Raw genomic sequence first — 18,637 nt, 5'->3', positions numbered from 1 at the left:
ACACCTCTACTTTGTGCCAGACAAGACCACCCCAGAAACCAGTAATTATATATTCTCCCTGAATAGAACAAATGGAAACTGCTAAAACAAATCTATTTGAGGCCCAGACCCCGATATCAACTCAACTGCTCTAACAAATTAAACTTGGGGGCCCAGTATTAAGCTTTACAGGAATATACCTTTTAAATGATTTACAAAATACAAACATATTTTGGCATTTGAAATGGTGAATGATTCATGTAATCATAATCATTTGACGTGAGTCATTTGAATAATATTGGGCTTATTTTCCCTCAAAAAATAGAGCAGTGGTTTAACAGCGCCATCTTGTGGCTACAATAAGAACTCACCACACAACGTTCGTCATTTGCTGTACTTGTGCATTCAACAAACATCCTTGCACTATAGCACTAGCTTCCAATACTCTTAAGTACGCTACATCAAGAATATACTTTGATAATTGATAAAGCATTTTAATTGTTTGCGTTGTAGCTACCATATTGATATAGTGTAGCCTACTGAACATGTTGTATATTGTATCCTATATTGTAGGCTATATCGAGTAAGCTGCCACTTACAGTTTTTTACAATCACTTTGCTACTATTTTCAGAACCTTCATGTCATTTTTCAAAACTCTAGACACAAAAATCAAAACGGTTATCACTTGTAACACAGGCTGTCTAATGTTCAAAACATTGCATTGTGCATTCACATCTTTAAAGAAATCTTGCACTTGCACAATCATTGGTTCAAAAAACAAATTTACTGTGAAATACCATTGAAACATAACTATAGATCACCCACACACAAGCAACCGATAGTTTCACTGTGTCATTGTTCGTACAATCATTAAATTTTGTAGAACAAAATAGGTGATACAGGTTTCATTATGGTACTACATGTACAGTAAATACATCTCTGTAAAAGTACAGTAGTGGTAGAGAGAATATTACAGACACAGTGGAATCATTGAACAAAGTTTGTAATATATTGATGCAAAACACTACAGTGCAATCACAACATAGGTTTATTTGAATCAAAGCAAAAATAATTAGCTATGAAATAGAAAAGAAAAGACACTACTGTAAAACATCAAATGCAGTGGTCCTCAACTTGCTTGGTTGTAATGTAAGAAACAAAACAGGAGTGATTACTGTATTTCTACATTGTAATCAACTCTGTGCTGTGGATTTGGCCACAGGTTCTCATCTACATCACAATGGATGGTTTCATTAGCCAAACATCTTGGAAAACACCTTCGGCATGGCGAATCCAGGCCTGACACTGGTCTGCTGCGATGGCATTGCAGGCGTCATCCATGGATATTGTAGTCTAATTGGTTCATGCTCCACGCAAATTGGTGACAATGAATCTCGTTATCTTGAAACTTTCATGATTTACTGTAAACATGGAAGATTGTCTGTTTCCATACAACTATGCATTACTAAGAGTAATGCAACAGTTACTTATCATTTTGAGCAGTTGTATCTATTGATAGTTAGATCATTGTACTGAAATGAATAGACACTCATTTGAAATGTAATGTGTGAATTGCCTTTTGAAATAGTAGTACTTTGATGTTAAGTTGTGTCATATTGAACAGGTGATCTTTGTTAAATGAACAAATGATCTAAGTTTTATGTGTATTGTATCCAAGCAATTGAGGAAAGGGTTAGAGTTTTGAAAAATGTGCATTTTGATCATTGGTTGAGAGTTTTGTGTCTAGAGTTGTGAAAAATGACATCAAGGTTCTAAAAATAGTAACAAAGTGATTGTAAAAAACTGTAATTAGCTATGAAATAGAAAAGAAAAGACAGTACTGTAAAACATCAAATGCAGTGTTCCTCAACTTGCTGTAAGAAACTAAACAGGAGTGATTACTGTACTTCTACACTGTCATCAACTCTGTGTTGTGGATTTGGCCACAGGTTCTCATCTACATCACAATGGATGTTGGAAAATGACATCTTGGAAAAAACCTTTGGCATGGCGAGTCCAGGCCTGACACTGCTCTGCTGTGATTGGCAGAATTGGACACGCAGTTACAAGGGCCTGCATCTATACAGTACTGTACTGTCAATACTGTACATAGTCTGAAAAGGTGGTACGTATTTGGCACCATAGACAGTGTCTGATGAAGCATTACAGTATGATAAAATATTAGGCTACATCCATGGATATTGTAGTCTAATTGGTTCATGCCATGCTAATTGGTGACAATGAATCTCATTATCTTTAAACTTTCATGATTTACTGTAAACATGGAAGATTGTGTGTCTGTTTCCATACAACTATGCATTAAGAGTAATGCAACAGTTACTTATCATTTTGAGCAGTTGTATCAATTGATAGTTAGATCATTGTAAGGAAATGAATAGACACTCACTTGAAATGTAATGTGTGAATTGCCTTTTGAAATAGTAGTACTTTGATGTTAAGTTGTGTCATATTGAACAGGTGATCTTTGTTGAATGAACAAATGATCTAAGTTTTATGTGTATTGTATCCAAGCAATTAAGAAAAGGGTTAGAGTTTTGAAAAATGTGCTTTTTGATCATTGGTTGAGAGTTTTGTGACTAGAGTTGTGAAAAATGACATCAAGATTCTAAAAATAGTAACAAAGTGATTGTAAAAAACTGTAACATTAAAAAAGCCTGTAATAGGGGTTTCAGCCAACTGAAACCATTGAAAATGATTTTGAAATAAAACAATACTTAAAACAGCAAGCAAATGTTTAAAATATGTAATTAAAATATATAATCACTGTCTTGGCCAACAAATAGGCTCATTTGTCATTGATTATTCCATATTCTGATTCCATCTGTTCAACTACTGCCTTGTTGTGGCTCTGGGCTTAACTCTGGGTTTTATGTCCAACTGATTGTGTTACTACGAAATTTTAACAAAGTGTATATATGTATATATATGTATTTTAAATTAGAAGATGACCAGATATCTGACATGGAAACTGGGGACATGTCCTACTGGTCAAAATATCACTGAAATCTCATTTGTTTTATCTATTATTAAAAAAAAATGGGGACAATATTTTTTTTTATTGTTGTGGGTTCCCTATATTATTAACATGAATAATTATTACACTGTAAAAAATGTATATGATCAATAAGTTATGACAAGTTTGTACATAGCTTTAACTCGTCAAAATACATAACTTTTTACAAGTTATACATGATTCAACTAACTTTTTAGTCATTTAATGTAAATCCGTTAAAATGACTGAAAAATCCAAGTTGATTGTACTTAAAAATTTAAGTCAGAAACTTTATTTTTTTACAGTGTATGATTTAATTGGATTATGTTTTTTGGTCTGGTTTTAATCAAATTCCCGGCTCCCACAAAAACAAATAAATAATAAAAACAGTTAATAAGTCAAGTCACTTTCATTTATATCGCTTTAAACAGTTTGTTTCAAAGCAGCTTTACAGTGATAATAGGAAATTAAAGTAACAGAGATTGTTTTGGCTTTACAGCAGCTAAAGAGTAAAGTTATTGTCCAGCTAAAGTTAGTTTTGATTGATTCACTTCCGCTTGATATTTTCCTTATTAGGTTTATTTAAAGCAGAGAGTAGCCTGTGTGTATTCTGCAAATGTATTTGTAGCAAGTGTAATTGTTTCCTTTGTGAACTTTTGGGGACGTTTAATTGTGCAAAACAATCCCGCACCCTGTTGAGGCTCTGTTATAAAGCACATACAGTATTACTTTAATTTAACATAAATAGTTAGTATGTTACTAACTTGAAAGCGATAACGATGTGTGTTTTGATATTTGAGGACAGACACCGGCGCTCTGCTCTCGTAGTCAGCGTAGCTCACAGCGCCACCTGCTGGTGGGAAGAATCACTACACGATTGACCATATAACCAGCAGGCTGCTCTATGTTGGTCTGTTTTTTTGCAATATATTAATGTTTCATGTGGCTACTTTGAAACATTAATGGCCGATTTCACAGACAAGGCTTAAGACTAGTCCCATACTAAAATGCATGTTTGAGCTTTTTTAACTGAAAGCAACTAGCACATCTCTTAAAATATGTCAGTGTCATTATTTTGTCTGAAGATACACGCCAGTTTGTTTATAAAAAAAAACATAAATGTCTAATTGAACTAAAGCCTAATCCTGGCTTTATCTAAGACCTGTCTGTGAAACCAGGCCTAAAGACACATTGCAATAATTGCAGTCCTAAGCAGAAAATACTCTTTGTGTCAAACACATAAAGAGTACATCCAGAGATTGTTTTATTTTTAATCTTAATACATTTATGAGAGCAATATACAATATGAACACATCAAATTCTAGGGGACATATCAGGTCACAGCTTTGGGGGTCCTGTTATTCTCCAGCCTTCTGTTTTTCCAACCTTGGTGAGCATAGCCACAGTTCCCAGACCAAAACACGCTGCCGTACCTGTGATAGCACTGTGTGCTAAACATTAAAAACAGCAGCAAAACCTTGTTAGATTCTTTCGTCACAAAAAGGAAAATGTTAAAAAGCGCATGTGAATACTGTACTTACTCCGTGCCCCGAGGAAAACGCCTGAAGCACACCCACCAATGAAATAGTTAGTTGGGTCATCAGGTGCATCTCTGGCCTGTGCACTTAGACAAGTGGCCATTCCAAAGATGGCACCCATGGCAGCTGAAGGGGTAGCAAACAGGAAATTAATTATTACAGCAAGTGTATGTGTTGGCATCACACACACAATCTAAACTAAAAACATTCTATTAATGTATCTACTGTTCTCACAGCGTACAAGTAAATTGTAATATGTAAGTAACTATTCATTGATGAATAAAAAGTTCAAAAGATCAGCATTTATTCAAAACAGAAATCTTTTTTAACAACAAATCTTTACTATCACCTTTTTTAAAATCAATTTAACACATTATTGCTGAATAAAAGTATTCATTTCTTTATAAACGGTAGTGTTTATTGTTATATATATTTCTATTTGTAAAATATTCCTATTTTAAATAAATGCTCTTCTTTTTTTTATAAAAACTTTTTATACATCAAATAATCCTGGAAAAAGAAAAATTAAGCAGCACAATTGTTTCCAACATTGATAATAAATCAGCATCTTAGAATGATTTCTGAAGGATCATGTGACACTTAAGACTGGAGTAATGGCTCCATGTGTTATATGTTAAGTATATTTAAAGAGAAAACCAATATTTAAAATTATAATAATATTTAACAATATTACTGTTTTTACCTGTATTTCTGATCAAATAAATGCAGGCTTGATGAACATAAGAGATTTCTTTAGTAATGGTAGTATATGTTTCCAAACTTTTGACCGGTACTGTATAAATATATCTGCATTTACAGTAAGTAATGAGAATGGGGAGTTAGGTAACTCACTGCTGTGAACCACTACACTCATATAGACTTCATTTTCATTGTATAATTTCGATATAGTTCAAGGAAATCCCTGTTGTTAACACTTCTGCTCAGCATACAGTGTGCATGAATCGGAGCACAGCTTATTTGTGTCTTACCCATGGTGGCAGTGCCTGATGTTGCTCTGGTCAAAGCCTCGACAGCTGTTTCAGGCTGAAAAGCCACAATGTGGTAGGCAGAACCTACCAGCCCTGCAGAACAACAACAGTTTTAAAGGACATTAGCTTTTGTGTTATAAAGCAGGCCGTGCCGAGTGACCATGTCGATATCCACTTTACTAACGTTAGTCATTTTGAGAACTATACATTGCCATACAAAAAAATATATATACAAAAAAAAAAATGCAGCATGTATGAAACAAATAAACAACTGTCGGAAAAATATGAATATGAGAAAATAGTGCGCTTGTATTCACTAACGTTACTGGACTAACGAGTGTAAGTTACATGCTAACAGCTTAGCCTTTAGGGCGCATAATCATTGCACAGGTTTAAAACTACGCTCAAAGGGTCCTTTAGAAACCCTACAGAGCAGACGTCCATCAGACTAACCAATGGCTGTGGCTACTTTCGTGGTGATCCATGTTTTGGCAACGCAGTCTTTGCCCTCTTCTAGATCCCAGTAGCCCATTTCTGTCTCCGCATCAAGGACACACTGAGATATCGCGAGAGTTTCTTCTCGACCTCTTTTTCTAGCGCTGTGTGGTCTAGTAGTTCAAGAAGTGTTTCTTTGCCCCCCGCCCCCCGTCGGCGTGGTGTGGAACTGCAACACATTGCTGGTTTATTTATTTACTTGACAGAAAGCATGTTATGCATAACTAACTACAGACAGTTAGTTACCTGAATACAAACAAGTTCAATTTGCTGACTTTATTTTGCAATTCAGTATACAATATAAATATCTAATAAATGTAGTTTTTACCTATTTACCTAATTAGCATAGGTGTATTTTAAAACATGAGTTATGAACACATTACAAAAATAATTTAAAAAGAAAACATAGTGTCAGTCTTAATCTTAACATAATATTTTAATAAAAGCACAGTCCCAAAAAATAACCAGTCCGTTTATTTAGTTCCTCGCAGGGAAAGTGCAGTTTATAATCATTGTTGTCTCTCATTTTCTGCTACTCCGATTGGCTAGAGGCTCTAAAAATCATTTCCGGGTCAGCAGCTACAGGTTGCTATGAAGTTGGTGGAGATGACACGTCAGCTGCCTGGAAAAACAAAAACTGCAATACCTGCTTATATTGGACAATGTTATAAATCTCTGCGCTGCATTTAACTGCGCATTGCCGATTGTAACCGTGTTATAGACGCGAAGATTTACTGAAGACACGCACGGCGCTGCTTGTGCATCACGCATGCTGAGATTGAAAGATAGTTCAGCTTCATTCAATCTGGATCTGGACCCGTCCGAGACCCACAGAAGATGATCAGCCCGGCAGCGTGGCGTTCTCGTGGGTGAGAGAGGTTACCGGGCCGGTGCTTTTGTCTTCCGCATCCCGAGCAGAAGCACGTCCAGGGACATGTCGTCCCCGTCGCCGGTGCAGATCCGAGAGGCGAACGCGCACCTGGCCGCGCTGCACAGGCGGGTCTCCGAGCTGGAGCACAGGCTGGAGGAGGCGGAGAACACCGTGCGGGAGCAGGCGGAGAGTCTCATCCGCAAAGACGAGCAACTGAGAGCGGCCACGCAACAAATCACGGAGGCCAAGGATAAGTAGGGGAAAGAATTGACATCCTCAACACAATCGTGTTGTTTTGTAGACGCAGACTAGTTTTATTTATTTTATTATTTGACACGAAAACCACGTATTTTGTAAAAATCAATTTGTGCTAAATCAAAAAGCCCCATCAAAGCTGCTTTAAGCGTATTTTGTATGTTCGTATGTAGCAGCTAGGAATGTGACGGTATCAAATTTTCATGTTGCTATAATTGCTGAAGCTTTTATCTTTTACAGTATTATCACGATACTCAAATAAGTTGCAAAAAAGTGTTTTAATACTATGAGATTAATAACTTTTTGTTTCTAACAAAATGATCTGAACATTTTAAACACATTAAAGCAATTGAATGAATGTAAACAAATGTTATTATAAAAGAATTATAAAGAACAACAGGTAACACTACAATAAGGTCTCATTAGGTAGCATTAACATTAAGCAATAGCTACATTTGTTACAGAAATGGAGTCAATTTATTCCGCTTATACTGCGGTAACCACACCTCAAAACATTGTTCCGATGATTTATCTCAAGATGTTTGTCAGGTTAAGAGCGGAGGATTCAGCCAATGATAACAGACTAAAGCAGTTATTAATGCAGTTTATAGATAGAGAGAGAGAGATTAAGCGTATATTAATTACCTGAGTCTGTGTGTCTCTCAACAGTGTTCGGCAGCAGCGTCTCTACTAATAGTGTAACTGTAAGTTTATCTGCTTCAAGAACAGCACCATTATTACCTCGCTAGTGAGAAATTCATATAGCTTTTAAGTTGTTAAACTATTTTACTGATAAAATCGTTAGAGCAGCACTGACAACACGTTTCTGTGCGAGTGTGTGTCCGTACTGTATGTGTGTGTTTGAGTGGGAGAAAGAGAGTATGTGCTTTCCATTCCGTACATAATAAAACGTAATTTTTGTGGCAAAAAAAAAAACTTGGAAATAATTTGTTGTTTTTATCCTATTGTTTACTATATTTATTTGCTGGGTCAGTGTCTGTAAGGAAGGACCTTTGAAATAACTTAAATCATTTGGCAAAGTGATGCGGTGAAGACCTGCCTGGAAGTACTTTAGCCGTGCGTTTCTACCAGCCCGATCTCACGGCAATTCGTACGAATTTTACGAGGTGGCTAATTCGTACTAATTCATACGACCTCACTCATACAAATTCGTACGATTTTTGCTAATTCGTACATATTTTACGAGTTACCAAATTCGTATGAATTTGTACGAATGACCTACCCCTGACCCCGCCCCTAAACCTACCCATCACGTGGGTTTAGACAAATCATACGAATTCGTACGAGTGAGGTCGTATGAATTAGTACGAATTAGCCACCTTTTAATCACTCGTACGAATTCGTACGAATTGGTCGTGAGATAGCGTTGTTTCCACCAATCAGATTTAAGCATTCAACTGCCCAGTAGTAAAATACAGTTACATACAACTTTTGATTTTAATAGTGTTATAAAAATGTTGAAATTAACTAAGATTATTAAATGCTTTTGAAATATTTGTCATTTTAACTTTATTTTAACTATATGAATTAACTAATGGTAACTATTGGAGCCTTAATATAAAGTGTGGCCGAACAATAAACAATCAAAAAAATTTCAATCAATATCTCTAGGGCATGTTGTAGTCCAGATTATGATGTAAAAATGTTTAAGTTTGAAAATAAATAGCCTGTTAAGTCTAAGTATTTGGTGCTGCGATGAACACTATCGCGAATACAAAAATCTGAATGGCTGTTTAAAACATTTAAATACTGTTCAGAAACAGCATTAGCGCAGCTGCTTTGTTTACGGTACCTCGTTCCAGCACTCCTCTCGTCCGTGTTGGGCTTGTTTACAGTTCCCTTTTTGCTGCAGCATAAAGCGGCGTTGTGCCTTTTAACCTGTCGATGGAAAAGCATTGTATAATATCGTATTACCGTATACCGGCACGTCTACAGCTACCAAACAATTATCACTGGATACGGTGGTCCAAGAAACCACACCTGTCTGTTACAGGCCTCGGTTGTTTAAAGAGCCAAATGGACTGCTAGCCCGCCCCTGTTCACCAATCGGAAAAAGAACTGCCAACAATGTTGTTAGGGGGTGGGACTATTTGTTTGTGCGACCAATGTTAGATGGGGTAAGTGATTGCCAAAACTAGTTTGGAAACAGTTATTGCAATAAAGCGGTTTATTTTGTAGTCCTAAAACCCAGAATATAATCAGCTTCTCTCTTTTGTTGCATTTCCATGATGAGTTACTATGACTTTTTTAGATGAAAAAATAAGGTCTGTGGTTAGAATTACTTGTAGAAATTGTTGTGTAAAATGACACAAATTGCTAAGACTACTACTACTACTACAAGGGTTTGAGTTTAAAGGAATAGTTCACTTCAAAATTAAAATTCTGTCATCATTTACTCACCCTCAAGTTGTTTTAAACCTGTATGAATTCCTGAAGACAAAGGAAGATATTTTGAAGAATGTTGGTAACCAGACAGTTGATGGACCCCATTGATTTCCATAGTAGGAAAAAAAATACCATGGAAGTCAATGGGTTACATCAACTGTTTGGTTGCCGACATTCTTCAAAATATACTTGTGTTCAGCAGAAGAAAGAAATTTAAACAGGTTTAAAAATAACTCGAGGGTGAGTAAATGATGACAGAATTTTCATTTTGAAGTGAACTATTCCTTTAAGTGATTGACGAATCGGACAAGTGTTGTAGTCCTTGCATAGCAACTTGTATTTTTAAAACACAGTACACTTTCAAATTTTCTATTTGCGGTTTCACTCTGGTGTTTATATTTGTAGAACAAGACATGAAAATCTTTTCCAGTAATATTAACCAAAGACCGTAATAAATCGACAACTGCTTTAAAAAAAAAAAAAAAAAAAAAAAAAAAAAAGTAGCAATTTCCTGAGAATAAATTAGCTGTTGGCCTACAAATTGACGTTATGACCGAACAGCACTATTCCGATTGGTGCAACTAGTGGCATGCAAATTGTGTCCAACAGATTTTTTTAATAGGATGATTTGCTGACTGAAAATGTTATCTTTATTTTTCATGTAGAGAGATTTTCTTCCTCCACGAGAAGCTTTGTCAATCAGAGGAGTCCATCCATAAACTCAACCAAACGATTAAGGAAAAAGATTCTCTAATTGGACAGTTACAACACCGATGTCAGCTGCTGGACAACATTTGCAAAAGCCGTCCATTACTGGACAGCATGCTGTCCCAGATGGCCGAGGCGGAGAGAATGGGGCCTGTCAGAGATTTGGGGAAGCCCACGACCAACAGCTCTCTCACAGACGGAGAGTCCAACTGCAGTCCCAGCCGCCTCTCCAACCACAAAGACTTCTCACTCAGCGAGGACGACTCTGACGATCAGGAATTAGACGGGGTCGTGTTCGGGACCACTGTATGAGAGCCTCGGTTACACTGGTCCTCGTCTCAGGTTTAGCAGCCTGTGTGTTTTAATGGTTACAGTTGATTCAGTGTCTGGTTATCATTTGATAAAAATAGCCATTGTATCGTAATACAGGTTACTGCATTGTGAATGGGATTCCACTGTAAAGAAAGAATGCCCGGTCAATTCTGGCTGAATCTATAAGATAGTGATACAAGTATGCCACCTATCATTTGGATTTGTCCCTCAGACCAGTTTTAATTAGGGTCAGTTTAATACGGAGTCCCACATAAAAAAACAACAACCATGCATATCGTTGACACAGATTCAGAATTCTTACGTCAGCACATTTTACCTTGTTTTAAGTAAATTGTGCGCACTATATAACAATTTGTTCCCTCGATTTACTAAATTGTGTGTCCACTGTAATAATTTGCTTCCTTGTTTTAGTTAAATCAATTCAAAACAAGGGAATGAATTACTGTAGTTTAACGTGGCCACGATTTACTAAAACGAGGCCACAATATAATTTTGTTCCGCATGTCTTGTGCGGAGTTCAAGGTTTAAATAGGTTACCTAGTTGTTTTCTTTTGGTTGTTAACTTGTTTTTCCTTCCCTTTTTAGGTTCAAATGTTCATATACTGTGATATTTTGCTCAACTATTTATACCTGGATTTTATTAGGTCAAGTTAATATCAGAGTAGAAAGTTTTTTAAATTTACGTACAAATTACTTGCAGTTTACTGTTACATGCGGTTCATCTGCAGTTTTATTTTTTTAAATGTGATCCTGTTTAAAAATGTTTTTGATATTGCTCCATAACTGGATGTCACCTAGATGTAATATACTGTTTTGTTTGAGTCTCTCAGTGAACAATTTCAACAGTCACTGAGGTACAGATGGTGGATTCTGGTTTAGGTGTGATCTGCTGTCATGTGCAAGATTGTTGATTTATACACTAACATGTTCGTAGAGCCTTAGTAGTTGAATTTAGGCCCTGTTTTGTTTACACCTGGTATTAAAGGGATAGTTCACTTTGAAATACATTTTTGATATGTTTTAGCTTACCTCAAGGGCATCCAAGATGTGGGTGTCTTTGTTTCCGCGGAAGTTTCAATTTTTATATTTTTAGGTCAAACCGTTCTTGTCTGTCAGTCATATAATGCAGGTCTATGGTCACCACCTCAAAGAGCATGCACAGAGAAGTCCAAATTAAACATGATGTAATGACTCGTAAATGTAAGTACACATTGATGGCCTAAGACACGAAACGAGCGGTTTGTGTGAGAAAACGAACAGTATTTATATCGTTTTTACCTCTTGTAACGCACAGACGGAAGCGCCCGCGCCCTCAGATCACTTGGACGTGGCTGTGTTTACAAGAGGTAAAAACGATATAAATACTGTTCATTACATCATGTTTAATTTGGACTTCTCTGTGCATGCTCTTTGAGGTGGTGACCATAGACCTGCATTATATGACTGACAGACAAGAACGGTTTGACCTAAAAATATAAAAATTGAAACTTCCGCGGAAACAAAGACACCTACATCTTGGATCCCCTTGAGGTAAGCTAAAACATATCAAAAATTAATTTCAAAGTGAACTATCCCTTTAAGATGCGTTTTGACGACGCTAAATACAGGTGTAAACGGGGTCTGAAACATTTCGAGCTTGTCCACTTTCGACCACTTCCAGAGGTAGTCGAAAACGCATTCGACCGGATTGCTTTCGCAGTGTAGACACTCATGTGATCGAATGTGTTCAAACAGCCACAAAAGACCGTCTACTCTCCGCCTACTGACCTAATGCATAAACATTACGGGAAGCGCACTAGCCAGGCTGGATTTAAACTTTGTTGGCTGAAGACCCAAGTCTGGTTTGAAGACGGAAAACGTCCCAAGCACAATGTTCTCTCACCATTCCTGATTTCTAACACACACTGCGTTGCACTTGCTGCTCTCCGTATGTTTTTCCGTCGTCTTCTGGCACGTTCATATGTAAATTGCGCGAGCTTAATGTGTCCATTGGACATTTACCCGCCCATAGACCCTCCCCACGAAGAAATCAGGACAGAAGTGGTTGAAAGTGGACAAAAGAGACGGATTAAAACACCAGGTGTAAACGGGTTTGAGTCTCCCTCGTCTACTTGTGCCGATCAACCAAAACGCATCTTAATACCAGGTGTAAACAGGGCCTTAGATTCAGTGTCATCGCTTGTATGCCATGCATTGTTTACAAATAGACATAGTTTTACATTTATAAATTTGCCCCTTGGCCACAAATTCACATTGCAATACAATATTTGCATAACTGTGCTATGGAAAGCAAACTTAAAGGAATAGTTCACCCAGTATTTTATGTTTTGTCATCAGTTTACTCACCTTCATGTCATGTCACGACAGGTTCTTCTTCTGCAGGACACAAATATATTTAGAAGAATGTTGGGGTATAGTGAACCAAAAATAGCCCTCTTTTGTTTGTGTCCTACAGATTTGGAATAGAGGGTAAATTTTTTTTCACAGTAAAAGAGTTACTAAAAGACGTATGGTTGCCTCTGAATTATTTATTCTGAAAACTTATAATTTTATTCTTGAGTGCTAAATATCTCAATTGTGAGCTTGTATATATTAAAAGGGTTTAAGTATCTTACATTTTAGGTCGGGTGAACTGTCCCTTTAACTTCCTTTTTTATCCCTTTACACTTGCTCGTCAAATTTGTATTTGTACAATGATAGTTTACAATAAGATTTGTGCTAAAAATGAAAGTTTTTTTTACATCATTTATTAGTTCATGTTAATTATAAAATTTGTACAAATTTATACAATTTGCAAGAACTAACAGTAACAGTAATAAATCCTGTTCAAGTATTGTTCATTATTTCATGTTAGCTGCTGCATAGACAAATGCTGCTAACTGAACAACTGTGAAAACGTTTTCCTCCAATGTAGTGAGTGGTGGTTATTTCATATTTAAAGATACGTGCTGGAAACTCATAAGTACCAGGACTGAACCATCAGTTTTTGAGAGACCCTACCACCATTGTGATGGTGAGCAAAGTGCTGGAGCGTGACGGTGTGACATTACCATAGTGGTGCTCACCAAACATGCACTGTAATTTAAGATGTGTAATATATAATTAATTAAGTGATCTACGCAGTGAAGTTGTTCTCTGAGAGCCTCTCTTAATAAAACAGCTTGCACTTAAAATAGTGCACCACCACATAAACGGTGCAATTCCACCCAAGCTAAAGCTGTTGCTTACACAATTACAGGTTTATGTTTGAGAGAGAGTGTAAAAGCACTTGCTTTCATGGTTGAATATCTTCTAACCTTTGACAACTGTCCTTATATTTGCTATTATTTCAGTTCTGCAGATGATAATGTGATGCTAATGCATATAGACCTTTCTCCAAATTAATCGAGTTATTCTTGAACATTTAATTTGGCCTTGCAAAATGAAATCTATGCAAGCCTGTTATATTTTGCCATATTTATTCAGTCAATCTGTGTGGAAAGCCACATAATGTAGTGAATGAGTGTACTGATGATGGGGCATTATTCATGTACAGCGTGTCATTTGTCCTGTTACGATGTGATGGTTACACAATATTTTCGTGTTCGTTTTAAGAGTTACATGTGGTACTGAACTACAGCATGGTAATTTTACATATTGGGGCATGTCATATTTGTCTTGTTAGTGCCCAGTACAGAAGTAAAACAGTGCCTAAAAGACTCATGGTTACTTGTTAAATGGGATTATTTATTCTGAAAAATTCTAATAAATTATTTTGTTATTCTTGAGTGCTAAATATCTATATTGTGTACTTACTCGGAAACACGGTATATACAGGAAATAAATAAATTCAGGAAAATTGGAATACAAATTCATCTTTATTCGATATTTAATTATACTTTTTTTTTCATGACATTTTCCCCATTTTCATTGATAGAAGAAATAAAGTTGTCAGTAATTGTGTTGCATTAAAAGTGCTTCTGTTGCACTGCACAAATACAGGCTCAGTGGAAAAAAAAAGACTTCATAATGCATTTGACAGGGTCAGTGGGGTAACAGCACCTTCCCTCTACCAATGCAGTTGTGAAAACCCTTGGTCCCGTCCGGGCCGACAGGCTGGCGCACAACCAGGACACCCGAAGACCTCACAATCTGATCGGGTGACAGCAAGCTTCCCATCTCGGGCTGAATGACCTGGGCGGCATTTTTCCGTCTCTGGACCCACGGGCTGCCGGTGAACCCCGTGTCATCCGGAGAGAGCTCATCCGAGCCCTTGTGCCTGAAGAAGGCGGACGTCCCGGCTCCAGTGGGCGTGCTGCTGAACGGATGCGTGGCCAGAGGAGAGGTCACATGACTGCAAGGGAAAAGCTTGCGAGGCAGGAGGGGGCTTCCAACGGGACTGCCAAGAGGATTCCTGTAAGGGTCCGAGCGGAAGGTGGATATCCGCGGGATGGCGAGGGGACTGCCGTAGAGGGCCTGAGGGCGGGACACCCTGCGGTTGGGCCGGGGTGAGGCGGGGGCAAAATCGGACTCTGAAGAGCTGCAAACAGCCGAATCCTCCAGAGTGTAAAGGTACCGCCTGGCTTTTCTGGTGGGCTTTTTTAAACTGTCATTGTCAATCCCTTCTTCCGACATTTCCTCCACTAGGTTTTGGCTCCATCCCGGCTTACGAGTCCCACGGCTGCCCAACAGGACCACACAAACGCCCCTTCCTCCCTGCTGCCGCTCTTCTGCCCTCAGGGTGTCGTATGCCTTACGCGCGCCCTCTAGATACTCGTACTCCACCACGGCACACACTTTGCGCCCCATTTCCAGGTGTTTCTTAGTGTAGCGTTTCAACTCTGCAGGGATCTCTTTGCCTGGGCGCAGAATGCGAAGAGATGAAATGGTGCCGTAGGGGGAAAACACCCGCATTGCCGCTTCCATGATGCCTGGCTGCTCCCCACCCGGTGACCCATTCCACTCATCCTTGACTGGGCCGACACCGTCCAGGAAGTTCCAGGCCAGAAGCAGCTTGCTGGTGGGAATGCACAGGAGCCAATCGGGCACTGGAGTGCGTCGTCGCACCTTGGTTCCCATCTCATTGACCTCCAGCTGCGGAGAGGTTCTCGAAGCAGCCAGTGTGGTGCGCCAGTCACGCGTCAGATCTCGAATCTGTGACAAGACAACGAAAAGAACATTTCCTGATGACGACACTTCTACTCGGATCGGGGTGTTGGGTTTTTGATCTCACCTTTTTGAAAGATGTCAGCAGCTTCAGACTAACGTAACCCATCTTGTTTCTTTGGACATGTTTAAGCAGAAAAGCGTCATCTGATAGATTTTCATCTGAAAAGTAGTTCTCGAGCTGGGCTGCAATTTTTTGGGTCAGATCGTCGTTCGGAGGAATCCAGAGTTCACCCTCACAGAATTCCTCTTCAAAAACATCAATCAGTTCAGTCGAACTCCTGAAAAACAGTTATTTCTTTAATGAAATGGATTTGGAATTAGCCATTAGAAAAACACTTCAAATTGGATCATTTCTGGGATCCGGTAATATTTCAATGGATTTTTTTTGTTTTTTAAACTACATATAATTAATTCTCTAAATACTTTACATCATTAGACGCATATCAGACCAACAAGTCAAATTTTCCCACCACAGGCATTAAAGACCTTTTATTATTTTTTTTAGGTTTTTTTTTTCTAAACTTTAAAACGGTTTAAAAAGGATTTTACACAAATAAAAACTTTCTACATACTGCTCGTGTCCCTCATAAATTAATAACTACAAATGTAACATTTATGATAATTTTCCCATTTTTATGGGACTGAAAAAAAAAAAGACAAATTGTGAGACATCTGTGGTGCCATTATTTTTGTGAAAAATGTTTTGCCATTTCTGACATAGGATGCTTGTCAAAGTTAAGCATTTCCTCAAATATTCTATTTATAACAAAATTATGAGCTGTCATGATTTTGGCAAGTATATCTTTATTGAAACCATGTCTATTTTATATATTTATTAATAAATTAATCCTGCACACCTGCAGGTATAGGGGCAAAGGAGAAAAGACCAAAAAAAAGTCAAATCAAGAACAAAAAGTTAAGTACTTTTGCAAGTACTATCAGTACGTGCAAAAGTTTAAAAAAAAGTGACCATTTTTAAAATTAAAATTATTCATAAATGAAGTGGAAAAACTCAACCCTGTCACAAGTTTTCCTGGAAGTGAATCAATCAAAACTAACTTTAGCTGGAAATAACATTATTCAAAAATCGCTATAAAGCCAAAACAATCTCTGTTACCGTAAATTGTATGTTTATCTCTGTAAAGCTGCTTTGAAACAATCTCCATTGTTAAAAGCGCTATATAAATGAAGAAGATGACAAGTTTACAACCTCAAAGCAATGAGAAATATACAGATGTGTGACAGGGTTGAGTTTTTTTTTGTAAAATGGCCTCTGCTCCTGTAGGAGAGTTGACCATATATGGCAGCAATGAAATAAGTATATTATATATACTATAACATTTATATATAAAAATAAAAATCGAGAAAAAAAATCTTAATTTGATGTGATGGGGTTTAGTTAAGTTTGACAGTACCCTCCCCCCTGACAATAATATGTCTAAAAAATGTGAATAGAAAGTAGGATACCACTGTTAAAGAGACCTGAATGATGTCATTTCTGGTAAATGATATGGGTGGAGCTTAAATTATTATAGGCGGAGAATTGTTGGCATGAACTGACATAACTTTATAGCCTAGTCTTTTTTAAAATAAAATATTCTTGTTTTTTGTGAAAAATATTTTAACTAATATACTAACAATATTTCCAAACAGACACTACACATTTTGTTAAATATTTTCTAAGTAGAACTACAAATTCAGTGAAGTGCCTTAGGGACATGACAAAATGCTTTTTTTTATGATAAAAGTGAAATTTCTTTTCCTTTTTTTTCTTTCTTCTTTATTATAATGGACATTCCAGAATATGGTAAAAGGCTTTTAACGTTTCATTTTGGTGAACCACTGAAATATAACCAAATCACAGGAATTATCTAACAAGTGTCTTACCCGTCCAAACTATCATTTAGCCCATCGTCAGTGTATGAGAACGGTCCCTTAGACTGCGGAGTGTCCTCACAATGGAAGATGTCAGTAAAACCAGGTGAGGACATGCTGTTGACAAAGGCTGAAATGTAGGCTACTAGATTAAACATTTAAAAATATATAGAATTAAACGTTAGTTGTTAAACTGCGTGGTAAACAGCCTACCTGACGACTTCCCTGTCTGCTTCCCCGTTTCCCGCCACACATCTCCTGAAAACAGGTGATCCCTTTTTAGAATCCTGATTTAAACGTCCATACGTCACAATTGAAAAAAGATGTCTATTGGGCGACGTCGTGCTTGTTCTGTTGGCTATAATCACATATAAATCCTCTGGGAGCGTAAAAAATCCTATAAAAAAGTTTAAAGGCGTTTGTCAATCTTCCAGACTTTTTAATATATATATATTTGTGATAGCCTAATCATGAACATTCGGAAAAGGTTACTTGATATTAATTACATAGGCTAGTGCACATGCGCACTGAACGCAAACCATAAATAATTCTGCCTGGTATTTTTTCTCGTAGACCCTGCCATGATTATTTACACTTAATCTCTCTTAATTACTCAATTACACGCAGCCTCTGTTCCCAAGACTTTACTAATGGGTGTGTTAGTTACTTTGCGAACCATCGACTTTTGGAGACCCTGTAGAGTGTAGACGTTATGCAAACCCACCATGGACCCGACTGGTGTGTGTACTGTGAGGGGTGAGGTGTCAAGATTAAGTGTAAAGTGTATTCCAAATGAATAGGTACCACGGGGGATCCGTGAGACGGTATAGTATACGTGCAGTGCAGGAGTCAGGACTGCTGCCAACCCCCTTACTCGGCTTCCTGTATATTAGAACTGTTAAACATCCCCGGACAAGTTATTCCTCACTTTTGTGGCATGCTTCAAAGAGCACGATGGAGGTAGTCTGAAGTCCTGCTAATTAGGCTAACTAACACGATTCACAGCCAATAAACACACTCAGGATA

General features: G+C 37.5%; 3 protein-coding genes across 4 annotated transcripts; 1 reads left to right on the top strand and 2 right to left on the bottom strand.

Annotated features, from left to right (window-relative positions):
• Positions 1 to 4,233: 4,233 nt before the first annotated feature.
• ndufa11 (NADH:ubiquinone oxidoreductase subunit A11) lies at positions 4,234 to 6,101 on the bottom strand. Its single transcript, XM_056266486.1, has 4 exons — positions 5,974 to 6,101; positions 5,521 to 5,613; positions 4,535 to 4,657; positions 4,234 to 4,444 (listed from the first exon to the last, which is right to left on the bottom strand). The coding sequence occupies exons 1-4, from the start codon at positions 6,050 to 6,052 to the stop codon at positions 4,332 to 4,334; spliced, it is 408 nt and encodes a 135-aa protein (XP_056122461.1). The 5' UTR covers positions 6,053 to 6,101; the 3' UTR covers positions 4,234 to 4,331.
• A 495-nt stretch (positions 6,102 to 6,596) lies between these two features.
• vmac (vimentin type intermediate filament associated coiled-coil protein) lies at positions 6,597 to 10,936 on the top strand. Its single transcript, XM_056266482.1, has 2 exons — positions 6,597 to 7,140; positions 10,213 to 10,936. The coding sequence occupies exons 1-2, from the start codon at positions 6,950 to 6,952 to the stop codon at positions 10,565 to 10,567; spliced, it is 546 nt and encodes a 181-aa protein (XP_056122457.1). The 5' UTR covers positions 6,597 to 6,949; the 3' UTR covers positions 10,568 to 10,936.
• Positions 10,937 to 14,488: 3,552 nt separating this feature from the next.
• Positions 14,489 to 17,932, bottom strand: larp6b (La ribonucleoprotein 6, translational regulator b). Of its 2 annotated transcripts, none has more exons than XM_056266475.1 (4): positions 17,825 to 17,932; positions 17,624 to 17,728; positions 15,801 to 16,014; positions 14,489 to 15,721 (listed from the first exon to the last, which is right to left on the bottom strand). In XM_056266475.1, the coding sequence occupies exons 2-4, from the start codon at positions 17,725 to 17,727 to the stop codon at positions 14,612 to 14,614; spliced, it is 1,428 nt and encodes a 475-aa protein (XP_056122450.1). In that variant the 5' UTR covers position 17,728; positions 17,825 to 17,932; the 3' UTR covers positions 14,489 to 14,611. The 2 variants fall into 2 exon arrangements, with proteins under 2 accessions (XP_056122450.1, XP_056122449.1); XM_056266474.1 differs by having other exon boundaries at positions 17,624 to 17,741; positions 17,825 to 17,912.
• Between the last annotated feature and the right edge of the window lie 705 nt (positions 17,933 to 18,637).

Source organism: Rhinichthys klamathensis, unplaced genomic scaffold (assembly GCF_029890125.1).
Source record: "Rhinichthys klamathensis goyatoka isolate OS25496 unplaced genomic scaffold, OSU_Roscu_1.1 h1tg000249l_1, whole genome shotgun sequence".
Lineage (NCBI taxonomy): Eukaryota > Metazoa > Chordata > Actinopteri > Cypriniformes > Leuciscidae > Rhinichthys > Rhinichthys klamathensis.
Note: the sequence above shows the minus strand (reverse complement) of the source record. Positions and strands in the feature narration are given on the sequence as shown.

Coding starts and splice junctions, on each gene's coding strand:
- ndufa11 (XM_056266486.1), bottom strand. CDS start 6,052: ATGGGCTACTGGGATCTAGAAGAGGGCAAAGACTGCGTTGCCAAAACA. Junction 5,614..5,973: donor GAAAGTAGCCACAGCCATTG/GTTAGTCTGATG, acceptor GTTGTTCTGCAG/GGCTGGTAGGTTCTGCCTAC. Junction 4,445..4,534: donor CGTTTTCCTCGGGGCACGGA/GTAAGTACAGTA, acceptor TTTAATGTTTAG/CACACAGTGCTATCACAGGT.
- vmac (XM_056266482.1), top strand. CDS start 6,950: ATGTCGTCCCCGTCGCCGGTGCAGATCCGAGAGGCGAACGCGCACCTG. Junction 7,141..10,212: donor ATCACGGAGGCCAAGGATAA/GTAGGGGAAAGA, acceptor TTTTTCATGTAG/AGAGATTTTCTTCCTCCACG.
- larp6b (XM_056266475.1), bottom strand. CDS start 17,727: ATGTCCTCACCTGGTTTTACTGACATCTTCCATTGTGAGGACACTCCG. Junction 16,015..17,623: donor CTAAATGATAGTTTGGACGG/GTAAGACACTTG, acceptor ACTGTTTTTCAG/GAGTTCGACTGAACTGATTG. Junction 15,722..15,800: donor TGCTGACATCTTTCAAAAAG/GTGAGATCAAAA, acceptor GTCTTGTCACAG/ATTCGAGATCTGACGCGTGA.